The sequence below is a fragment of the Trematomus bernacchii genome, unplaced genomic scaffold (genome assembly GCF_902827165.1).
Source record: "Trematomus bernacchii unplaced genomic scaffold, fTreBer1.1, whole genome shotgun sequence".
NCBI classification, from domain to species: domain Eukaryota; kingdom Metazoa; phylum Chordata; class Actinopteri; order Perciformes; family Nototheniidae; genus Trematomus; species Trematomus bernacchii.
In genome coordinates, this window is record NW_022987648.1 from 1543517 (window position 1) to 1568550 (window position 25034).

At 40.6% G+C, this 25034-nt stretch overlaps 1 protein-coding gene across 1 annotated transcript in view; it reads right to left on the reverse strand.

The window, feature by feature from the left end:
• Positions 1-25034, reverse strand: part of LOC117485731 (nck-associated protein 5-like) — a 117306-nt gene that overhangs the window by 73822 nt on the left and 18450 nt on the right. The window contains exons 2-5 of the mRNA XM_034134399.1: positions 24840-24964; positions 14589-14679; positions 12581-12724; positions 24-92 (exon numbers count right to left, since the gene is read on the reverse strand). Of these exons, the coding sequence (XP_033990290.1) occupies positions 24-92; positions 12581-12724; positions 14589-14679; positions 24840-24868 (333 nt within the window). The 5' untranslated portion in view covers positions 24869-24964. The remainder of the gene's footprint in view (positions 1-23; positions 93-12580; positions 12725-14588; positions 14680-24839; positions 24965-25034) is intronic.

A 25034-nucleotide genomic window follows, 5' to 3' on the forward strand; every position in this document is an offset into this window, starting at 1 on the left:
GTTGTGAGATCAGGAACACTCACCTCATCAAGACAGCGTTCATACTGCTTCCTCTGAGTGTCGTTCTCCATGGACAGAGCAGAGTTTTCAGCCTGTACACAAAGCACAGACATGATTACAGTCATTTCCAATTCTGTTAAAAGGTTTTAGAGGTATGGTTTCACATCTCTGCTGAGAGTCTAATAAACACGATACATAATATGGTCATACCTGCACAAAATAAATGTGTTATAATACCCATGAGCTTTGATGATAATATCTCCTCTTACTCAGGCAGAGCAGCAGACAGAGAGATAGATCAAGAGTTTCTCTCCCGGTGGCGCTCATGCTTTTCAGGTTCAATGGAGGAAGATGGTTCTAAATGAATGGTGCTTTTAATTTCAGGCATCCCAGCTCCATCCCACAGACCTTCACTGTGTCTGTTCGGCTCACTGCAGGCCCCCCAGGTATAACTCAATTACTGCCAGAGGTTTTGCACGACGGGAAACAAAAACCATTCTGGGAACTCAGGAGGTGACTTTCCACTGAAATGATTAATCCAGTAAATCTTAAAGGCTAGGCCACCTCAGATAGCTCGTGTACACTGAAGTGCTGAGGGCAGCTCCTCTGAACAACAGGTTCTCAGACACATCACAGGAGACTGTGTACTGCACTGACTCAATAAAAAATGACCTTTCCATACAACAAAACTGCATTATCAACTGTGTAATTAAGGAAACACATTTGTTCCCAGGTTATGTTTTTGTGATGTATCAAACATTCTTAGAGAGAAAGTTAGGGTGGGTGGATGAGTCAACAAACGTGGGACTTTAACCAATGACACAGCAGTTTGTGTCAAATATCAAGACAAAAGTCAACGTTGACTTCATTTATATTAAGTTATCTAACAGACATACTTTTTTTAGGCCAAACCATGATGTTTTACTAAACCTAACCTTACCACAATATAACTTACCCAACTACTTTAGTTTTGTTGCAATTTAGTCTTATTTCAATTTACAATATTATGCACGTTTTTAAAACTGTGACTGTATAGACTCCATTACCTCCAAACATAATATAGAATCGGTTTGGTTGTATCGGAAACCTCATTTATTTTCACGATTACAGGCCTGTCCAACTAAACACAGGTTAAAGGCCAAAGACACCTCAGTATTTCTGGTTCACTGGCTGGCTGCTGAAATGATACAGATTATTTCCTAAAACCGATGGCTCAGTCTGTTCTGAGGAAGGATCAGCCTGAACGCTGCGCTGCTGTGTGTAAAGGTCAGGGGAGTCCAAGTTATGAGTTTGAACTTTAAAGGTGGGGTAGGTAAGTTTGAGAAACCGGCTTGAGATACACTTTTTGTTATATTCCATGGAATGCTCTTAACATCCTGATAGCAATGAATATCTTAAGTGCTTTGACAACAAATCCATAAAAACATTTCATCTGTGGAAGCCGTAGTACTGTAAAAAGTACGACCAATCATTTTAGCCGGCCCGGCTAAAATAACTGGATGGCCTACCTGCCTGTCAGCCTTCCATCTGTGCACAAACTTATCTCGTGCCCTCATTGGTCATGTGCGCGTTCGTGTGTGTTGGAGGAGGGGCTCTGTAAGGAAGTGGCAGATTTTCTCCGGTTGTGTATTTTCAAATTCTAGCGATCTCGAGCCGGTTTCTCAAACTTACCTACCCTACCTTTAATAGGAGGATGTACAAAACAGACCAACTAATAAGGCTTTATTTAAACATTAAAGAATACTTTAGGTTAAGGTCTTCTTTTGAATAAGAAAAAAGCTTTGGGGGTATAGAAGATGAATATGGAGGGATGAAACCCTCTTTGATGGTCACACATGCAGAGCACACAGCACACACAGTGACATTTGTATCTACAGATAAATATTTAGCCTGACAAAGTACTTAACGTCTAATATATTGCTTTCCTGCAATGTTAACTATGTTTAAGCACTTATTTTAACTGATATTATACATATGTATTATACTCTTATAAGATGTATGTAGATAGTATAAGAAATGTGCAGAATATGACAATGTAATGGTGGAGGTACACACACATATTGATAGATGTCTTGTAATGCACTGTTCAGGAACCTGCGACCCAAGTTTTTCATTCATTGCATAACTACACCCAGTGGCGGCCGGTCCATAGGGGCGCTAGGGGCGCCGCCCCACCTCTTCCCATATTGAAAAAAAAAGAAAAAAAAAAGAAAATTAAAATTAAAATTAAAAAAAATATATATGTTTAAAAAAATATATATATTTTTATTTTTATTTTTAATGAACAAGGTAAATATTATATAATTGGTATCAGTAAAATGTATAATCTACAATAAAATCTCGTTTAAAATTGTGTTACGATGTCTAAAGTTACTGATAAGTCACATGTTTCCTGCCTGGCCTTGCCCATGCACCTTCTCTCGTCTGGGCGCTAAGAGAGGAGCCTTCAACCAGTGCAGCAGCAGCCACCAGCAGCTGACTGTTGCTATCTGTAACGTGTAAACTATGCCGCGAAAATATAATTTCAGCCAATCAGCGTCGTCAAAGATGACGGTCACCGGGCGCCAATGTCAGCGCCCAGTGCAGTCTGTGAGTAGTTTGGACAGTGACTCGTATCCGGTTGACGCAGTAGTTGATGAGGATGGCTTCGTGTGCAGGTGGAGTCTCCGGACCTCGGTCCCCGCCTAATTCTGTTCAAGAGCTAATCTCCAATCCTTTCGAAAGGAGAAGTTTGGCAGATAAATTGTTGCTTAAAGACCTTGGACCGGACCAACCCGATTTGAATATATCGCAGCAATCTCGTGAAAAAGACAACATTTATACACGAGGCTTCACAAGTAGCCGGTACACAAGAAAGGCTTGGCTAGCTGGATGCAAACAGGTAAATGCTGTCTTTTGTTTCCCATGCTTGGATATCACTTTATATGTAGAGAGGAGGTTTCCCATGGTTGTTAGAAGTTTATTAATAAGTGGGCATTTATCACAGAAGTGATTGTTCTGTCTCCACGTTTGTTGCATTGTCTGTGATGTATTTTCCAACGGTTATAGCTCCTGTTCTGTCCCAGCAACACTACACGGTTTGCAGCTCCACCACATTTTTGGTTTATCTTCGGTGTCGCTTAAAATCTGCTTCCCATCGGACTAAAACCTCCACGTAATCTGAAGACAGATACTTGAAGTTATTTAAACCTTTTGCAAACTTTATGTTCTTTCTTGCTCTAGCCTTGCCAGTTACATTGTACATAACACATATATTATCATTATGCTAACTGGTTGTTCGTGTTAGACGATGTAGCTTTTTCATTTCTGAGTTATTGCTATATGTAAATAAGCCTGTTTGTAAATAATCCTCAGAGAAACAAAGAAAAAACACAATTTATGACATTTTGTGCTGTGGTTATTTTTTTTAAATTGCATTTATTCACAGTTCAGTTTGAAATGCTGTAGTGACTTGTATTGAACCACTTAAATATTTATAATTAATGCTACTGAAAAGATGCTATTAATTTTATATCTCACATGCAGTTCACTGTAAAGCTACTTGGTGAAGGTGTTTTAAGAAAGAAAAAAACAGACCAGATCTGAGAACACAAATTCCTGGTAAAGTAGTAGATGTTCAGGTTGATAAATAATATTTTCCACACTGAAGATTATGGAGGTATTGATCAGTCTTCTCATATTTTTAAGCCTCGATTTCTCCTTTCCCCCCCCCTCTAACATCACCAGAAGTCATCATTTAAGGGGTCATTTCTCGAAAAAAAATTCCGGGGGGAAACCCCCCGGGTAGGTCACTTACGGTACGTCAAGAGCCCCACCAAAAAAAAAGACCACCGGCCGCCACTGACTACACCGTAATCTTGAATGGGATGTGCAAAATAGTCATTATATACAGTCTTTAATTAACTATTAGTAGAGAATAACAACGAGTAAAGAATATACTTTATAGGGATCCTATTAATATCTAATAATACAATTATAAAATGCAATAACGTGCTTTAACCAGTAGGTGTCCCTTTCTATCAGCTGTGCACCGTTATGGCGTAAATACAGCCTATCTACCAATTGGATCAAATATAAAAGTCAGCCGAATTAGTGTTGATACTGCAAGGAGACGTATTGTGTGAAAAGAAATGTAAGATGTTGTTTAATTGCTTATATATTTAAGATCCACGTCAAGTTTTCAGTTTCGGCGGCAGTTCCTGTTTGTCTAGAAGTCTTGTCATCAGGGCTCTATACATAGAGTTAACTACGGCAGATATGTCATATTTAATGCAGCCGAAACGTGTATTACAATGCCGTTATGTGATGACTTTCAAAGAGAAAAGCAAGCACACTCGGAATAATGTATTATTTAATTGTTTTATACAGTCTATGGTTGCTACAGAGGATTGTGGGTAATGTAATGTCTTCGGCCATCCAAAACTCATAGAAAACGACTTGTTTCTCAGAATTGAAGGGGAAAACGTGACAAAAGCATTGTACACACACTCAAACCTATCAATGTCGTTTAATTAACAAGGATAATCTGGTGTTTTTGAGTTGATGAGTAGTGGAGATATCACTGTCAAATCAATCGACAGTAAGGGGAATACTTACTTCCGGGTGTACAATTCTCCGTTATCCAATGGGAGTGGACGCTCACATTGCCTTTAACAGCCTCCGACACAAACGAATGCCGTGCTTCCCAAAGCGCCAAATACCGCCGCCGATGGGAATACATTGCAATCAGTTGAAAGCTCTTTGCGTCCGTTTATGAAGCTGAAGGAGCCTAGGAGCGTCCCAACTGGACGCCACGGGACCCTGACCAAGCGTCGCTCCTGGACGTTTAGGGAGTGAGAGTGTGTTGGCTTGCACCACATTCCTGCATCGTTTCTGAACATCTTTAGATTACCACTGGATTTATTTAACGACCGACAGGTGTGTTCAAAGATCAAAGCGTTACTATGAAGGTAGATATGGTGCAAAATGCGAGAGCGTGTAAAACCTGATGTGAGCACTTGCAGAAAATAAATCTGAGCTTGTGTGCATAGATTTACACTTGTATAAAATATCCACTTATCTGTGAACCAAATTTGAAGTCACAGAAGAAAAAAAAAAGGTTTTGTAGCTTGTAGAAAAAAAATGAACTTAGTGATAAAATGTTCACTTGCAGAAAAATATATATTTTTTAAATATATTTTCCATTACAACTGCAACTTGGTTATTACAACCTCTCAAATCAGTCATTACAACTTCACGAATCTGCTCTGTGGCAGTATAAATCGACGAATCTGCGGCCTTGACTTTTGCTACACTTCTTGCAATGAATGTGTCGCTAAAGTAATTTTCACCTGTAGATGTGGGGGGAGGGAGGGGGGTTGGAGCGAAGGGGCGGAGCTATCAGAACGACGAGGCGCAAGCTCGGGTCAGTCACACACAAGTGACTACTGTTGCCCCTTTCAGTGAATGAGAGACAGCCTGTCAGAGAATGTGTTGACAATATTGTGCTGTATTATTGCTTCTAAGTAAAAAAACTGTAACTCCAATCAGCTAAATATAATACCACAGTAATAGCAGCCCCGTGCGTGGTCGGGCGCATTGTAGATGCAAGACAATACATGGCAAATATATGTAGAAAATAAACGTATTTGAGATACGTCCAAAATTAACGTAATGTGGGAGAAAATACGTTTCTAGCTAAACGTAATTGAGAATGCAGTTTAGTTCTGTGGGAACGTAATTTTGAGGAGACAGGGTTGCAAAATCAGCTGCAAGCCTTACTTACAGTACATATAAAGGTGGGATCAATATGTCTGAGCAGATCACAGATGGAGTTCCATAACCTTCAGCTGGCAGGTGTGACAGAGGCTCTGTACTACACTGGAACACCGGCTGCAGGTGTTTAACTACGCTGTCAGCATTTTAATTATCACCTCCTGGATATGAATTACTCCTCTATATCCTGCTGTTCTGTCTGCCTGGGACCGCTCCTCAGCATGATGGAGGCTTCAGAGATGGATGATGAAACACTGATTGTGCGTGTTTCTCATCTGCATGGCTCACTGGCCTTTTCAAATGAGTGGGTGCTACTGTAATAATGACACGTGCAGGGGGTGGAGATCACTTCATTCAAATAAAAGTTAATGGTTTTAAAATTCATAATTGACAAGTCCCATGTTCCGTTGCTCATTCATTATGTATTAACCCCCATGATTTAAATAACAGCCTACCCCTAAGCTAGCAATGTCCACCGCATAACCAAGTCTGAATTTCGTCATTTTAGGGGCAAGGCCATTTGGCCTTTGGTGTCACACATTTTTTTAGGGCACAAAGGCCACATGCCAGGGCACAAAGGCCATTGAGGGAAACATTTGGATTTGGAGCTTACGAATAAATAACTTCACTTTCTGATAAGAAAAACGCACGAATGACATGGAAAATAAATCACTTTTTTAATATCAATAATGTCAAACATTATAATCATATAGGCCTATGCCTCTTTAGCATTACCGTATATAAAATGAAATACTCTACTTATTAGTGTTTGGTATGTTTTCTATCTACTACTTCTCCCATTCACAAATCTGAAATCAAATCAAACATTTTAAAATTCTATTAATATGTAACACATATATTCCATTTCAGAGCAGAAGAAACAGCCTTCAAGGGTTAAACTCTGCACATACATCATTCAGCAGTGCACAGTGAAGCTCAAACATTCAACTGTTCGAACAAGCAATACTTTGAAATGCAAAAGTCTGTGTGTGTGTGTGTGTACGAGAGTCTCTATAATCAATTTTTTCAACTCGAGCGTCAAAATCGTGTGACGCGTTCTCGCGGTAGCCAATCAGCAGTGAGGATCTCAGCCACTGACGTTGAATCAGAAAAGCAAAACATCAGCCGTTAGCTGTTAGCACTCAGAGCTCACAGCTCCTCATATCTGTTCAGAAACTGGACAAAAGTTAAACATGAACAAAACACAGACTGTCTGTGTAATGGCAAATACAGTCGCTGCTTTATTTCTGTCTTTAGGACGTTGTTGTTGTTAGTTTGGACGGAGAAGCTACAACGTTAGTTTATCCTGATCGATCCGATCTCCATTCAGAAAACACGCATTTTAAAAGGTTTTTCGCCTGACGTCTTGTCTGCACACTTGTCAAAGCATTAATTCATGGTTTTTACTAACCGGTATCAGTATGTTTTTACTTCGGCATCATTTTGAAACGTGTATTACAATTAAATCACGGTAAAATATGTTAATGTTGTTGTAGTTGGTTTCTACCACAGTATTTACATGGATATAAGCCCCGCCCCCTCTCCAGCACGTCCTGTTTGAATGACAGGAGTAAACACAGCTGACAGCCGTGGTGAAATTAGAGCGATGAGAATATTCGCATCTTCGAGATTTTAACAGTGTGAGGGACACAAAGGCCATGGTGGCCGTAGAACGTATAATTATTTGTGAGGCATAATGGCCAGACCGAGGAGCAACGACGGCCATGGCCTTCATGGCCGCCGTGAAATTCCTACCCTGGTTACAGTCGTTTGTTTCAGTATTTGTTTTAGTAACTTTAAGTGCCAATTTAATTAAAAAACATAAACAGTATTTGCTTTTATAAGGTAATGAACAGTTTAATCTCCGCTGTACATCCGGGACAGGGGGGTCCCTGGTCAGTGTTACCGGGGCACTGGCCCCCCCTCTAGAACCGCCCCTGCTGACACAACAAAAATAGCTAGCTTTAACATAGGGTGGGGCTGTGCAGCGGATGTCTGAAACACAACATATGTATGAAAGCCAGTCATTTCAGTGGAAGGTTCAGATTTAGTCTATGCAAAAGCAAAAGTAAAAAAGAAGCGCTCATAAAGGTTTTTACTACTTACAACCCCAGACCTGTGAGGAATGAGGAGAAAAATCACTCTGATTCCTCTGTAACGAGCTTACGTTATCAGGATACAAACAAAAAGTAACTGTAGTAATCAGATAACTGTTACATTTTTTTTTTTAAATAGAGATTTCTAGCAGGATTTAAGTGTCACAATATATTTTTAATCAAAACTGCGGTAACAGTCATGCGCGCACTGTGGGCGGGCCTTCGCGTCTTTGCGCGTGTCGGGGAGGGTCGCCGGTCGTCTGGCCGTCAAGTTGACGCACACGAGTCCTCTGAAATTAGCCGTTTGTAATTTCTCAAATTTTTGCGTCTTCGACTCCTCGGCACTCCGACAGCGACCCGGAAATGGATGTCGGCGTGCCGTCTCGAAGGAAAACACATTTCTCTAAAGGCAATTATCGAGGAGGCTGTCTGGAGGAGCCGTAACCGAGGGTACACTGATGTAGAGGAGAGAGGAGTCTCTCTGGAGGAGCTATAACCGAGGGTACACTGATGTAGAGGAGAGAGGAGTCTCTCTGGAGGAGCTATAACCGAGGGTACACTGATGTAGAGGAGAGAGGAGTCTCTCTGGAGGAGCTATAACCAAGGGTACACTGATGTAGAGGAGAGAGGAGAGAGAGGAGAGAGAGAGGAGAGAGGAGAGAGGACGCTCTCTGGAGGAGCTATAACCGAGGGTACACTGATGTATCCTCCGGAGTCGATTTCAGGCAACAGAGACCGGGTGTAAATTAAATTAAACTTTATTGCAGGTCACCCTTGAAAAAGAGATCTTTTGACCTGGTTAAATAAAGGCTACAAACAAACAAACAATTCACAACAGGCTGTAGTTACGAGATAGTACGATGTAAACAGGTATAAGTATAAGTGTAATTAAAAGACATTAAACTGTAAAGATAAGCATTTACAGTTAATAGACACATATCAACAGTAGAAAATATAATATTTTCACTGAAAAGAGTAAAGACTAATGGAAAGAGGTGCAGTACACAATTAATAGCATCAAAATGAATCAGTGTACCAACAACTCATATTGTAATGTCATTCCAAGCTGAACTCTAAAGTTGGCAGCCCTGGACTATATGTATGTGTGGACTATAACAGAGAAATACAAAATTACAAGTATAATGAGAATCATTTACTTAAATATATTATACAGCAAACAATAAGCATAACTTTCTCTTCAATGGAACATATTCTCCAAGGCTAATTAACTGTTCAACAGGCAGGTTGTAATAAAACCATTACAAATATACACATGTGATATACTGCCCAGATAGCTCCTTTAACTTACAATGTAACAGGTTAATATGTCATCTAAACATTATATTGCCAACATTGTCAAACATAGGTGGACTTATCTGCACGCAGCTAATGTCAACGAAGCACAGCTCTGCAAACTGTGCAAACAGCCATGCCAAAAGTAGCTGAATGTGTGTGTGTGTATGTGTGTGTATGTGAGAAATTTGATGCGCCAGGTAGATAGGCAGGTCTCAGTAGACATATGGTGCGTTCACACCGGAGTACTTTTACCCCGTACTTTTCCTGTTTAGTTCCGTTAGTACCCCTGATGTCGCGTTCACACCAAAAAGAGTACTTAGTGCCGGGAACTTTTACCCCCATTTTCAGTGCCTGCTAGAGAGGTGGTACCAAAAAAGTACCAAAAAAGTACCAATTTCTATTGGCTGGGCGAATTGCAAACCACGCCCCGTAAAACTCCCAAAAGGTTTTGTGAAGCCGCCATTTTATTATCCTCGCATTAGCATTATTAGCATTATTAGCATTAGCCCAGCGCAGAAACGCAGAGAGACTAACTTATGGCAACACAAAAGAAAACATGGGAGCGGTGGAGATGAGGAGGTGTCGGCATTCTGGCGATTTACTCGGAAGGCTTCAGTAGAAGCTGCTGGGAGTCCCAGCAGCTTCTACTGAAGCCAGTCCCCAACTCCGGGGACTTCCGGCCGGGGACTTCGGGTGGCAGTATACGCCGTGAAGTTGTTTGCGGCCTGCCAGTAAACCCAAAGCAGAAGAAGAAGAAGTGACGTCAGCGGCTCATTTGCGTAATCTTCTCTCAGGGAAAAGTACTCCGGTGTGAATAGCCGCGTTCACACCGGAGTACTGTTCACCGTACTTTTCGCGTTTAGTTCCGTTAGTACCCCTTATGTCGCGTTCACACCAAAAAGAGCACTTAATCTCGGGAACTTTTACCCCCATTTTTAGTGCCTGCTGAGAGATGGTACTTTCCTGGGGGAAAAAAGTGCCCCAGTTCTGGTTGGCTGGGCGAATTGCAAACCACGCCTCGCACAACTCTGAAATGTTTTGTAGAGCCGTCATTTTATTATCCTGGCATTAGCATTATTAGCATTAGCATTCGCCCAGTGCACAAACGCAGAGAAACTAATTTATGGCAACACAAAACAAAACATGGGAGCGGTGGAGATGAGGAGGTGTCGGCGTTCTGGCGATTTACTCGGAAGGCTTCAGTAGAAGCTGCTGGGAGTCCCAGCAGCTTCTACTGAAGCCAGTCCCCAACTCCGGGGACTTCCGGCCGGGGACTCCGGGTGGCAGTATACGCCGTGAAGTTGTTTGCTGCCTGCCAGTAAACCCAAAGCAGAAGAAGACGAAGTGACGTCAGCGGCTCATTTGCGTAATCTTCCCTCAGGGAAAAGTACTCCGGTGTGAACGCGATCTGTACTAAGTGCCCTGGGGTAATAAGTGCCGGGGCTCTGAGTGCCGGCACTAAATACGGCAAAGTACTTGGTGTGAACGCGGCTATTGCGATTGGTATTTAGTGCCCTGGGGTAATAAGTGCCGGGGCACTAGGTACGGCAAAGTACTTGGTGTGAAAGCGGCTATATCTATGGTCACAAATTGTACTTTCTAGCCTGCGAGCTCCCCTTTCGAGCGATTGACTATTCCTTCGCAATGTAGTATCACATTGGATATGCGCTTAACCCCTCCTGAAATGAAAATGTTCTGATCATTTGTGCTCAAAATGCATCATTCTTCAATATGGCCGACTTCCTGGGGGGTGGGGCTAATGAAAGCCATTGTTAAATATGTTTGCAATCATAACAGCAATGTGTATATAGCGTTTCGTGAATATCGGACGAACTATATGAGAGTTCTTTGGAGTAACTTGTCACAAATAAATCGTCAAAAATTGTACATTCTCCCTTAGCCTACGAGCTCCCCGTTCGAGCGAACGACTAATCCATTGCAAAGTAGCTTTGCATTGGATATGCGCTTAACTTGTCCGGGTTTGGAATTTTTCCGATCATTTCCCTAAGTGGAGTTATTAAAGAAGTGCTTAAAATGCATGAAAAACGCACATTTTACAAAATGGCCGACTTCCTGGGGCTTATGGAAGCCAATTGGAAATATGTCCGCAATTCCATGAGGAATGTCTGTGCCAAGATTCGTGAAGATCGGAGAAACTATATGCGACTACCACACAATAGGGGGCGCTACTGAGCTGTTTTAAAAAAGAAATACGATTTATTTTTACGTTCTCGAAAAGGTCGTGGGCTGTGACGCGTGTTCCAAGTTTTGCGTCCATAGCTCATTTTAACTCCCAAATGTTGCGTCCGTAGCTCATTTTAACTCATGGAAATTTAAAAAAAACGGTGTAGGCCACGCCCACATTCGTCATTGGTTGTGACACTTTACATCTCAGTTCATAATGACCCCCAGAGTATGTCTATTAAAAAAAAAAAATATATATATATATATATATATTCCCGACATGTGATTTTCATAGGTGGCACTAGCGAGCATGTTGGACATTTTGAACCCATTGACTCCAGAATGTCAAATTTTTCACCTGTCCTGGCGGCTGTGCAAAATGTTGCTACACGAATGGCGTCGTAAAGCCCTCAAAAACAGGATGAAAGCGCAGAACAAAATGTTGCTACACGAATGGCGTTGTAAAGCCCTCAAAAATACAGTCTATGCTTTTAATTCATGTATTAAGCTTGACAAAGCATTTGTAAGCAATGACGTTATTATTATGAAATATCTTTCTTCTTTTCTAATGTTACATTGTATTATTTATTGATTGGATTATTAATTTGACATGTAAGTTATTGTAACGGATTACATGTTTAAAGTATGTTAGTATGGTTGATGCTACCTCCCACTCCTGTGCTGCCTGCTACGTGTTTCAGCAACATGCCTCTCCTCTGCTGTGACTACAGCACAGGTCCTGGATCAGGTGGGCCGTCACACGGGGGTCCTGCTGGTTCTGACTGATGTCTGGTGGTCTGATGTCAGAGTAATACATGCAGCTTGTGCCAGCTCCTCAGTTTTATTGCTTTTTCACTGCCAAACAATTCATGGTATACATCCACGCTGAAATGATGGGAGTAGTTTGGGGTCAACCTTGGTTATGTGATTCATTTGTTTAATTCTGCTTTTAACGCAATAAGGTTTATCGATGAATCGCAAGTGTTAAAGAGTTAGTGTTGACAGCCTTAAAAACATCTATTCTGATCAAACAGACCATAATGTCATCACTGTTTTTTATCAGTCCTTGTTTTCTGTCCCCAAGCTAGGCAATTGCTCCATGTCTCTAATTAAAGACATCTAATAAAACACATGGTTCTCTCGATGAATGTGACATTTTAAGGATGGGGAACAAGAGGAGTGGTGAGAACATGGGAAAGAGTGAGGGGGAGGGGGGGGGGGGGGGGGGGGGGGTGGACCATGCTCTTTACCTCCAGGGCTCTGAGGCGCTGCAGCAGGGGGTTGTTGTCCTCCGACCCTCCGCCGGCCTCCGACTCAGCAGGCCTTTCTGCGGGGGGGGCGGAGGGACCCTCCAGGCTGTCCTGCTGCTTCCACATCTCCTCCAGGAGTTTGTCCTGGACACAAAGAAATCAAACTGAATTATTCATCATACTGGGCTTAGCAGTAAAGATAAAACCACTCCTGCAAATACACAAAAACTCATAAAGCCATACTTAATGAGGGAACATGGAATAAAAAATGACCCCATGTAATGTGACAGCGAAGTGAAGTGTATGAAGCCTGCAGCATGTTGAGTTATGATTTAGTGATCTGTACGGATGAAGCTAAAACTAGCACGCATGCTATTTAGCTTCATGTTTGTGCAGCAGCACCAAGTGTTAGCGGGCTGGCTGAGGTTGTGATGGGACGATGTAGGGATTAATTCATCTGCTTCGAGCTATATCAACGGTCTCATTGCTCAACAACAAGAATCCGCTTCTCCAGGGGATCATTTTTTAATCTGAAAAACACTGATTTACGTAAAACATAAGAACAATATACCATACCAAACAGTTGGGTATTCCAGATGTACCAAGTGAGCTATTGTAATACCGCTGCAGGTAACTCACCCCCTGAATGTTTTTGTGTGGCCTTCAGGCATAGGAGTCATTTATACTGGGGACGCCGGATGTCCCCACCACTTTTGGAAATGGACAATTCTGTCCCCACCACTTTGCATTAGGTTATTTCGTTTAACATGTTCAGAAAATAGCGTGCACAAAGAATTGTACACTTTGAGACACTTCATTTTCATAAGAGAACATGTTCACTGCCTGATTTTCATGAGAAGTGTAGAGCCTGGGCCACAGAAGAATCCGTTACATACTGCTGCAGATTTAAATCATGGGGCACATATCGACTTTGTTTTGTTCCCATTGCAAGATTGGCATTAGTGCAGCATTCATGTGATGTTGGAATAATCAGATAAACCAAGTCCCCAAATGGCAAACTTCTCTGAGCCATAAAATAAAACACAACGTCTTTACTCATGATCACACAGAAGTTGGAAGAACAACATCCAATCTCTGTAAATTGGGACCATCTGTGTACCATGTGAATGCAGCATTAGCCTTGGCCTGCGCCCTCGTAGTTCCAGTCTAAATACTGTATGGTTTTAGATTTCTGATTCTGACTCTGGCCTCAGATTTGAACCTCTAACTGCAGAAATGTATGTTTAAAAAAGCCAGGTTTCATCTCACTTTGCTGCATGTCAGAACAACATTGGCAAAACAAATTATATGCATTTTAATTACACTGATACATTATTTGGGGAAATGAAAATGAGACAGACATACATGTCTTTGTATTGTTGAGATTACATGTTGTGCTTTTTTCCTGCCTTGTAAATTGAGCCTCATCTCTGTATGAGATGATACGTTGTTGTCATGTGTTTAGTGGCCTGTAGTGGCAAGCACTTCGAGTTAATGATTAATGTAGAGCTGCAGAAACCAAATATTAAAAAGCATTGATTAAAAAAGAGGATGGATGGTGGCATGAAAGGACAGGAAATAGATAAGGCTGAGTAACTTTAGACCCAAACTAATTAGTGTTTTTAATCATGAGTCTCGTTTGCATTTGGTTTATGGTTCAAGAGTTGGGTTCCTAAATGCATCCACACCAACACAGCGGTGGGACAAAAACCTGCTCACACACAAACACAGTGAGGGGACTCACAAAGTAACTATGATTTATAGAATTCACATTTTGTTTTTCAAGTTTTCAAAGTTTTCTCATGATAACAATTAAAGCATTCTGCTATGATTATGGGACGTTCTGCATGAGTTGTAGGAACTACTTTTGACCTTATTAGATATACTTTATGACAATTTATACATTTTGTCAGTTTCCAGACAGGATGTCATTTGACTAAATCTAAATGGTGAGAGCACGCACAGCAGAATGAACATCAGTGTTATCAGACTGAGATGATGGAGGTACCTTGTAGGCTTTCATCAGGTCCAGCGGGTCCACTTTGGGCCCCTCCAGTGAGTCCTGGTTCTGTAGGAGCGTCCGCACCGTCTCCTCCATGCTGCGTTCAAGAACACAACAGGCAAAAGTCAGGGAACCCCACTGGATCGAAGAACGTGTGAGAGAACCCAAGACTTTAAACTGTAGAACACGATGGGCATGAACGACAACATTTTAGTCTTTTATTTCTTAACTGTTTATGATTGAAAATATTTAAATATAGTCACATGAATTTATTGTGATCAGTTGTTTTTCTTCTGCAAAAGTAGAATAAAAAGGTTTTCAGTAGCAGTCCACAGATCATACATATCAGACATAATATGATGATGGGGAAATATAAGACAGACTCCTGAGCAAAATGATAAGAATGAGAAGATGGCTGTGCCTGGGAGTGAAACACTCTGAACAGCCTTTTATCAGAGTTGATCAAAGGAAAGACATGATGGGTCTGAGTTAAGAGCATTAAGAAGACGGATTCAGGTTTAGAAGGTATTTTAAAGGATGAGGAGCCCACAATGCCTTTAATAGCCCACCATTAAAGTGACCCACAGGGGTCTACTGTAACCTGATGGATAACTGCCAATACACATATGACCCAAAATACATTTAGAAATGAAGACATCTACTCCTCCTTCCTGTCTGCCAACACCAGGAATGACAGTTTGAGGCGAGAACCTGCAATTGAATTTAGAGATGAGAGCATGGATCTTATCCTGACCCTGGGAGGGGACAGAGGGAGCACATTGAATTAAAACCTTACCCCTGGTTACAAATCCATTTTCATAACGGAAATGTGTGTCAGGAGGGTATTGGGATCAGTGACACGTTTTTAATGTCAGCTCTCACTATCTTGAGGTGAACTGGAAGTTTGTCATTGTAGTGTTGTACCGTTGGATGTAGAAAAGTCAGAATCAATATAGATGTTTTTATTTTAAAGTAAATTCAGATTGAACATAGTAAAAAATACATTACTTATACTGTAGTGAAAACCACCCTTGAATGATGGGATAGTAGAGAAAAACCTTTAGGAATCCAATAACATATAATAAGTACCCTGTATCAAGATTGATGCAAAACAAGTGAAACTTGACCCTTTTAGAGAGGTTTAGCAAAAGAAACCCACCTCTGGGGTCATTTGGGTGGATTTGCCATATTGGTCGATTTTGGTGATTGACACCTCTTTTGAACCGTTAGAGCCAATAATATCGAGGGGAAGTTCCTAAACCTGAATGAGAGTGATGCGCAGCCAGTGTTCATTTTAGCAGCTGTTTTTGATTTAGTCTTAGTCTTTAGACGAAAATGGTTATTAGTTTTACTCACATTTTAGTCATTTCTATCCTTCATAGTTTTAGTCTAGTTTTAGTCGACGAAAACTCAAAACGTTTTAGTCAACTTTTAGTCGATGAAAAATTACATTTTAGTCAACTTTTAGTCAAAATGTTTTCTCTCTTTAAACCAATTCAGTTAGGCAAATACAGGTTTCTGACATTGTAATCAAGGTGACGGCATCAAGTGTTGACATTCGTAAAGCAACATTTCACTCTCTTAACACTTTACTTGTGTAATATCTAGGGATGGGTATCGTTAAGGTTTTCTATGGTACTACTAGTCTTATCAATACTGCTTATCGATCCGGTACTTTAACGGTATTCTTGTATTTACTTTTTGTTATTTTTTAAAGGGAAAACCTAACAAATTGTTAACCGAATTAATTGCTTTATTTAAATGTGAAATAAATGAAATATATATAATTATGTTAAAATATTGTACTGTACTTGAGTAAAATGTTGAGGTAGTTGTACTTTACTGGAGTATTTAAATGTTTTGCTACTGTGTACTTCTACTCCACTACAGTTCAGAGCTACATGGTGTACTTTTACTCCTCTACAGTTCAGAGCTACATGGTGTACTTTTACTCCACTACATGTATTTAATACCTTTAGTTACTTCACAGATGTGGATGAATGATGTGAAATATAATCAAGTGTTAAATCAGACTTTAGTTCCACCTGGAGTAAATCCACAAGCTACCCTGCAGTATACAAAGTCATTCAAACTAGCTGCACCTTTACCAGCTTTGAGAACACTTTCATGATCAATCATTATAAAACATATCATATATATTATTCTGAAATGGACCAATCTGCACAATCACTACTTTTACTTCTGGTAACTATATTTTGATGATAATACTTTTGTACTTTCAATTGAATAACATTTTGAATGCAGGACTTTTACTGTAACAGAGTATTCCTACACTCTGGTACTTCTACTTTTACTTAAGTACAAGATATGAGTACTTCAATGGCAATCAATGAATGGCTACGTTTATATATACTATTAATATCATCAGCTGGTAGTGATGTGAAGCCAAAGGTAAGGGGGGGGGGGTGCAGTCTGATGCTTAGAGCCAACAGCTGGAGTGAAAGGGAAGTGATGAGGATGAGAGGACGCAGCCTTCCTTTTGTCCACTCTGATCAGCAAGCACACACTCTTTGACAGCTCATGACAGGCTTTCTCTGGATCGAAAACCTAACAGTGTCTGCGGTATGATGTATTTTCTCCTGAAAAACGACTTGAGGAATGTGAAGCTAACACACCTGTGCACACCTGTGATATTTCTGGCTAATGTTGGCTGAAATAAGTGCAAATGCTAACATGCTAATTGATGAACAAAGTAATGAGCAGTGGTGAGTAATAAAGGTCCATATTTAGAGCTACTGTATATTACATTTGCTGATTAGTGCCACCTCCTACAAATAATAGCACACCATATTGAGAGGCCTGTCTCAAGAAGCCCTTCAGGATTAGAAAAGATCATCAAAATTGACCAATCTAAGGCTTTTCACACCTTTGTGCTTTTGCATGCTATATAATGACCGTTTGTTCTTATAGAATAGAGTGTTGGACACAATAGACGAGAGCCATGAGTCTGAAGCAAAACATGAATAGTTATTTAAAAATGCTCAATTCCTCCGTAGATCTGAGTGCAGCGACAATCCTGTGAGATCATTAATTAGTGACCCTTCTCATATTCCATAAAAATAGTGCAGCTTCAATGTTTTATACCAGGTATCATCTGACCCAAATGAAATGAGCATATTTTCTAAAGCCATGTAGATGTTAAATATTTTAAACATTCAAGTAGATATAGTAATGCTACAGTGCATCCCAGCTGTTCAAAGCTCTGTTTAAACTTAGTTTTCCTATTTGTTTATGGCACAGATCTGATGTTTGCAAATTCACATTATCCTTTGACATATAATCCTTAGATATATTATTCAAGCTTCAAAACACACATCATATTGCGGCTGACATTTGGCCCCATGCCCCCCCGGTGCGGTCATGCCTTGTTATATCGTAATTGTTTTCCCTCTGAGCTGTGTACGCTTGACAGACACTGACCCCCCACCCCCCGTGTGAGGTGTGTAGCACAGCCATTAGCGTTATCTCTGACTGTGAGCACACCATTGGCATTCCTGCCCCAAGTCACTGCCACTGACCTGGAACAACCGGGTGTCAAAGGGAAGTCAGTGGGTTGGTGGGTGGGAGGGGGGTGGGGGATAAGGGTCTCTAATAGTCTTTCAGTTGGAAATCCAGAAAAAGTAGAAATGGTAACTTGATGTAAATGTATGCAGTCTCAAGGAAGTGAAAGGCAGATGTGATCAGCTGCAAGTGGAATGGTGTGATGGCACGGTGTAACACTCAGACCCTCTCAACCAGCCGCCAGATGTTTAAACCCACTGCACACTACGTGCTCCACACAACAGCAGACACCGCCAGATGTTTAAACCCACTGCACACTACGTGCTCCACACAACAGCAGACACCGCCAGATGTTTAAACCCACTGCACACTACGTGCTCCACACAACAGCAGACACCGCCAGATGTTTAAACCCACTGCACACTACCTGCTCCACACAACAGCAGACACCGCCAGATGTTTAAACCCACTGCACACTACCTGCTCCACACAACAGCAGACACCGCCAGATGTTTAAACCCACTGCACACTACCTGCTCCACACAACAGCAGACACTGGCAGCTGGCAACAAACTGTGAACAGAGAGGATATTTGCTAAAGAGAGAGATCAAATCAACAGAGCACACTGGACTCAAAGTCGCCAGGAACCAGAAACAAGATTTCAAAAAAACGATTGGCTGTGTTTCACACCTCAAGAGGAACACTGATTTGTATGCCCTTTACCCATATTCACATATATTGTTGGTGTGTATGTAAACTGTGTTGTAACAATACACATATTTCGTTTTTTGTAATGCTTGAGCTGCACGGAGCCATCTTGTGTGCATTGTGTTGAAATGTCAGTTGAGTCGAATGATATGGCCCTCATACAACCTTTTAGCCTGGTCTCATAAATGACATCCCATAGAACACAGCTGCATTGTCAATGACATGTTGAGACAACACATTTTGTCCTTTTGTGCTTATTCGTTCTGAGAAATACCTTTCTAATCAAAGTCCAAAGAGAGTCTGTGAAGTTCTTCCAGCCAGGAGACAGCTGATGTGTGAATACAAGAGTCCGTAAGTTAGATGCAGAACATTCTTCCAAACCTTGATCTTTTACAAAACATGTGTTTGCTTTTTCCATTTACCAAGTTACCAACATATTTAAAGTGGAGACAATAATGAGGGGGGAAAGGTTTTCTTTGACACATTTTTGTAATCCCTTTTGCCACACTGATCTGATTAACTGGAATGATTTAAATACATTTTAAGTTAAAGCAAAAACCTTTTTCCGCTGAAGTAAACCATGCCTACATCAGAAAACGATATTGTTGAGTTAACACATCTTCTTGTATGCCATGTATAATAAATATGATACAAAATCATATTATTTCAACACTTTGTCTGTCGGTTATCTTTCACAGCACCTGAGCCTCAACAGGAAGTGCACCCTTCACTGTGAGACTTGGACCATTTTCTCAGCACCCTCCTTAAAGTTTGGTCTCATGCACTAACTCAGCATCAAGTCGCACAATCCACCTGACTCCTATCAAAATTCATGGTATTCTCAGCAATAATTCATTCATTGCCTCTGCCTTTCCCCCTCTCCATCATCACTCACCACATGCTGCTGTCCTACTGACTCTCAGCCACGCTGCTCATTTGAAACGAGGCTGAGAGAGCTCTGTGTTTGTGAGGGGGCACTGAGGGAAAGTGGGTCGGTGTCTCAGTGGACCGTGGGGGAATAATGTGCAGTTGAGTGCTCTCACAAAGAAGGAGAACAAGCTGCTGCCCCGTGTGACTCCAACCTAACCAGGCCTCTTCCTCTCTGCCTCGTCACATGACCGCAGTCTGGCAGGAGACAGGTCAGCGCCGTCTCGCTCCGGGTTCAAACTCATTTCAGAAGTTCTGCTGGATGAAAGCTAAAAAATGGTCGGTCTTACTTTTATTTGAGGGAATGTTACATTAAGGTGCTGGGCTCAGATGAAAAGCTTTCACTGTTTTACTCCCTGTGACCAATGAGCTGATCTCCATATGTCAAATTGGTGGAGTTTCCACATGCAACTGAAAAACACTACCTTCTTGTACAGCAATCACATAGTACAATAACACAGGGGATGCATGAAAGACATTATGGTTAAACAGAGTTCTTTTTTGATTTAAAATAATTGCAATAAGCATTTTTAAATGTTTTCCTTGGATGGCTGATTTAAAAGCAGATTTCCAAATGAAGTTTATGTAAAATAAAATTTAAAATCTATCTTTTCAAGCTAGCCTTTCAATTTGAATCCCTATCCCTTCAGTTTATTTTCTCTTATTCCACTGATTTGTATTTACTCACGTTTAACATTGTATTTTTATTGTATTGTACGGTATCATTTTTTTTCTCTATATGTGAAGCGTCAGAGCATGTGTTTGTATGAAAAGTGCCACATTAATAAATAATGTTGAGTTATATTGTAGATGATTAACATGAAAAGTTCAAAATTGCTTCAATGCTTTTTTTGTATGATTAAATACATTGCCGATACACTATTCAATGCTTTTGATTTAGAAAGAAACTGCAGCTCATACTTGCAAAGTAATAAATGAATAACAGTTTAGTGCTGATTATGCTGTGTAACTAATCTACGTTTTTACCAAATTGATGACATATTGACCTAAACATCACATGTTCATTGTGGTGGAGGATCAGCAACTATACTGACGGTTGGTAAGGACATTACCCAGCAAACTAACACGTTAGTAAGCTTATAGTTCAACTGTAGCTGAGAACAGTCTTCACTTTTCGGACTTACGTGAGGTTCCCCTCAAAAACACGCCTGTCTGCTATCCTGGGTCCTAAATGGTGGAATGAGCTCCCCATTGACATCAGGACAGCAGAAACTCTGCAGATCTTCCGACTATTTCGACTGTACCTTGGCAATTAAATGATTGCTGAATAGAAAAAAACAGAAACACTCTTTGAGCTAATTCCCCAGCACTCACTATGGTATGACCTCCTTGAAGTGAATATATCTACACTTTCCTTGTTGTTCGGAGTTTGATTCTTTATGGTTTAACTACACTGCTCTGTGCTCCTGTTATATTACATTGAGTTTTTTATAGTGTTCACTGGGTAATGTTTAAATAATAAATGCTGTTATTAATGTAGGGAAGCTGCCTTGCTCAGGGACACCTCGGTAGCACTTGGTCTTTCGGCCACCACCTCCCCCAATGTGCACTGATGCATGCGTTCACAGTCTGTATATGAAATGAGTCTCAAATGGGATTGACCCCTCGCTCTGACTGGCTTTCTGCAGCTCTGTGACATTTTGCCACAGGCTGCACTCAATAACTGAATGATCGGCCTACTTCCCTTTGATTACTGTAGTAACGTGACCCCTTTCCACAATAAAACAAACACACCCTGTGTGTGAAGCACCTCGCTGCTGCTCTCCTCAGAGGTTCATACTTTATTTCATAAAGCATCAGGTCACTGCAGCCACTAACACATTTGCATGTGTGTGCTGGGTTTTTGACAGTCCACGTATCTATCTGTAATTGTATCACATATTAAAGGTCTCCTATTATACAATTTTTAGGCATATATTATGTCTCAGATATATAAAAATATATAAAAAACATGTCTATGGAGTGTTTTGCTCAAAATACCAAACAGATCACCCATTCTAGTCATGCCTCATATCCATCTATTTCAGCCCTAAAGTGCTGATTCTGGGTCCGTAGCTTTAAAAAAAAGAGGAGGGGGAGCTCATGCAGGAGAATTCTACCAGCAGAAACTCAGCTAAACGCTGCCGTGATTAAATGCCATATCATGTTCCAAACCACATCAAGCATTATTTCTGAAACAGTATGGAGCTCAAATGCTTTTTCTCTCTCAGGATTACCACAAGGCAGTGGCGAGCCGTGACTTTTATACCTAGGCCCTCTGACCAAGTTTCGAATTTGAGCGCTTCAACACTTTATAACCGCTCTAAACAATGCGCAATGTGTGGGTTGACGTAGTTTGCGTTGTTGCTGTTGAGTTGGTGTTGGTATTGCATTTGAATTGGATCATTATAGAGCAAGCCAGGAAGAAAGATAGGTCGTTCTGGCTCGGGAAACACTTCGAAATGTGGAGAAGTTGTGAACAAAAAGACAATTATGACTAATATAAAAACAGTTCAATAGTTTAAGGAATATATAGCCCAGTGGATAGAGCCGGCGGCCCAAATGCAGCGATGTCCTCCTGGTTCAAAGCCTGGAATGGGGGAACTTTTAATCATTGCTTTTCAACTTTAATACTTTAATAACTGATAAAAGGCCCTCTCCGCCCAAAAAAATTTCCAGCACTCTCTAGTCTCTTGTGTAAAGCAAGCCCACATTTCAGATATGACGTCATATCGGACGCAAATCTGGATCAGCTCCGTTGTACCCCCGTTCTTAGAGATTTGGGTACGGAGGAAAAGAGAGAGGGTTTTATTTTCTGACACTTTGGGAGTCTCCTGACACACCGGGGACACATATTTATGTAGAAAATACATCAAAAAGTGAATTTTGCATGATAGGGGACCTTTAAAAGAAACTCCTTCAGTGCAGTCATGCATTTTCATTTATAACATTACACGTTCTAAAAAATTGTGATGGATGAGTCATGTTTTTTAGATATTTTTTTTATGTTCTCCCTGTAACTCTAAATTATTCCAGGATAAACTATTTTACAGAAAGAGAGAATGTATCTTTACGTTTTAAATGTATATGATAGACATAATATAAGTAACTCTAACTCCAACTCTATAGCCAAAGTAAAATAAATGGTGACTTAAAGAAAACATGCTAGTTGTTAGAGACTTTAACCATCATTTGACGATTCTGTTCTATGTATGATGCTCTGCAGCTGACTGACACTTCCCCTCGCACTAACTAACAAGGAGAAAAATAAACCTCATTTCTAATTTCCCTAAATATCAGGCATCAGTGCAGAAATCTTCTGCATGGCAGGGTTGAACTAATTTACAGTCACAAATCGTCAGGCCTAATCTTACACCTCGCTGAGCATATGCAGATGATATGGAAGTGGGATCATGAGGGCCCGTCAGCACTTGGCTGGACATAATGCTGGGTTATTATTTCTCTTTATGGTATGCTGTGAGGGCAGATCAATAAGAGGGGACGCAGTGGAAGTCTCCAGCAGTAGGTTGACACTTTTTCATATCAAGTTTTAATGGCTGGTACTCCCAAAAACTAAGCAAAGACAATCTCATGTGTGCTCTTAACTTAATGAAAATGATGGAAGTCCAAACAGAAGCCCAGCCGTTCAACACTTTTAGAGTTTGAACATTGATGGTTATGTTCTAGGCATTATTTTGTTGCTCAGTTGGAAAGTTTGTCATTGAACTGTGGTCACTGGGTTTTCTTATCCTGACAAATGAGCAGCTGCGATCCAGGGGAAACTCTGGGAAACATTGAAACAGGAAAACCTCACGTCACCTGAACTGGCAATCTGTAGTGTTAAACTGGTGATAGAACGGAGTATTGAGGACATTACAACACTCATTTCATTGGGTTAGGATTAGACCAGGCTAATTGGATAAATGTTTGTGCCTAAAAACGCTAGATTGAGAATAACTAGGCAAGAAAAGATTGTCTGGATATATCCATCAGCTAATAGTAGAAGAATAAGTACTGTAGACTCATTTACAAATTAGGAGACTGTGGCACATGAAAATATCTTGTCTTTAATTTGAATACCAAGATGCTTTGTTTAAAATGTCAGCTTGTTTCACCTGCACAAACCTTTTAGCTAGCAAATAACCTGGGGCTAAATTAAATGAGCAATAATTACATTTCCTCTAACAATGGATTTAATGAATATGTGTAATTGATATAGTGACCAACCTAGAGAGAATCATAGAGACTGCTTCCCCTTCATATCTAAGCTGATACGATAAATCAAATGGAAAAGGCACTTATGCAGCTTTAATTTAACTTGGTTCAATCACTTGAGGCACGCCACCATCTTATGTCACTGAAGACAAATGGCCAATAAGTTTAGTTCTGAAACATCTCCTGTTTTTTACATAAAAGCGTAAACCCACATATTTTTTTGTTGCCCATAGATCTGACTGCTTCGGGACACTAGTTGTATGTTCCATTATTTTGAAATACTGAAAATGACAATGATTGAAAAGGATTTGTAAACCTTACACTTACTTCAACCTTTGAAGACCATTCTGTGTGTTTAGGTAGAATATATATCAGAAACACAGAGTCTTGGTCGGTGTTTGCTTATCATAGCCACATGCTAATGTCAGACATACAGATACACAGAAACCTGCAGTACTGTAACCAGGGAGTATGCACTCACTTTTTCAAATATGTCAAATATGTGTCTTCAAACACCTTTTTCAAAAGAAATAGAAAACCACATTTATCCTTATGAATAATATTTGTTATATTATATGTTTATGTTGTTGAATAAATGTTTGCCAATGTATTATAATCTGATTAATTAATAGAGAACCAACAGTGTCATAAATAAATTGATTTAAAAATTCAAAGCAAATGTACTCTTTTTAATCCGTGCCTCCATCTTCCTTGTCAAAAACCTGACACCTACATTGCCAACAATGCAACTTGGCCACAGCTCACAGTTCAGTTTTGGATGTGGAGTTAATAGCAGTCGGTAGCCTCTAACCAGATCAAACCCACCAAATGTATCAAACGTGTGTAGAGTGTGTGACGGAGTTTCAGGGTGGGGAAGGGGCTACCTGGAGAAGTGCTGCTGCAGTGTCACCATCTGCCGGCCCCCCTGCTGAGACCCCCCTCTCCCCACGGCCAGGTGCTGTGTGTTCTCCAGCTGAGGGTTACTGTGATGGATCAGTTGGTGGCGTCGCTGCAGGGGAGAGGAGTAAACACAGTCAGCCTGTTGTTACTCATATCATAATCCCACTGAAGACCGCAGA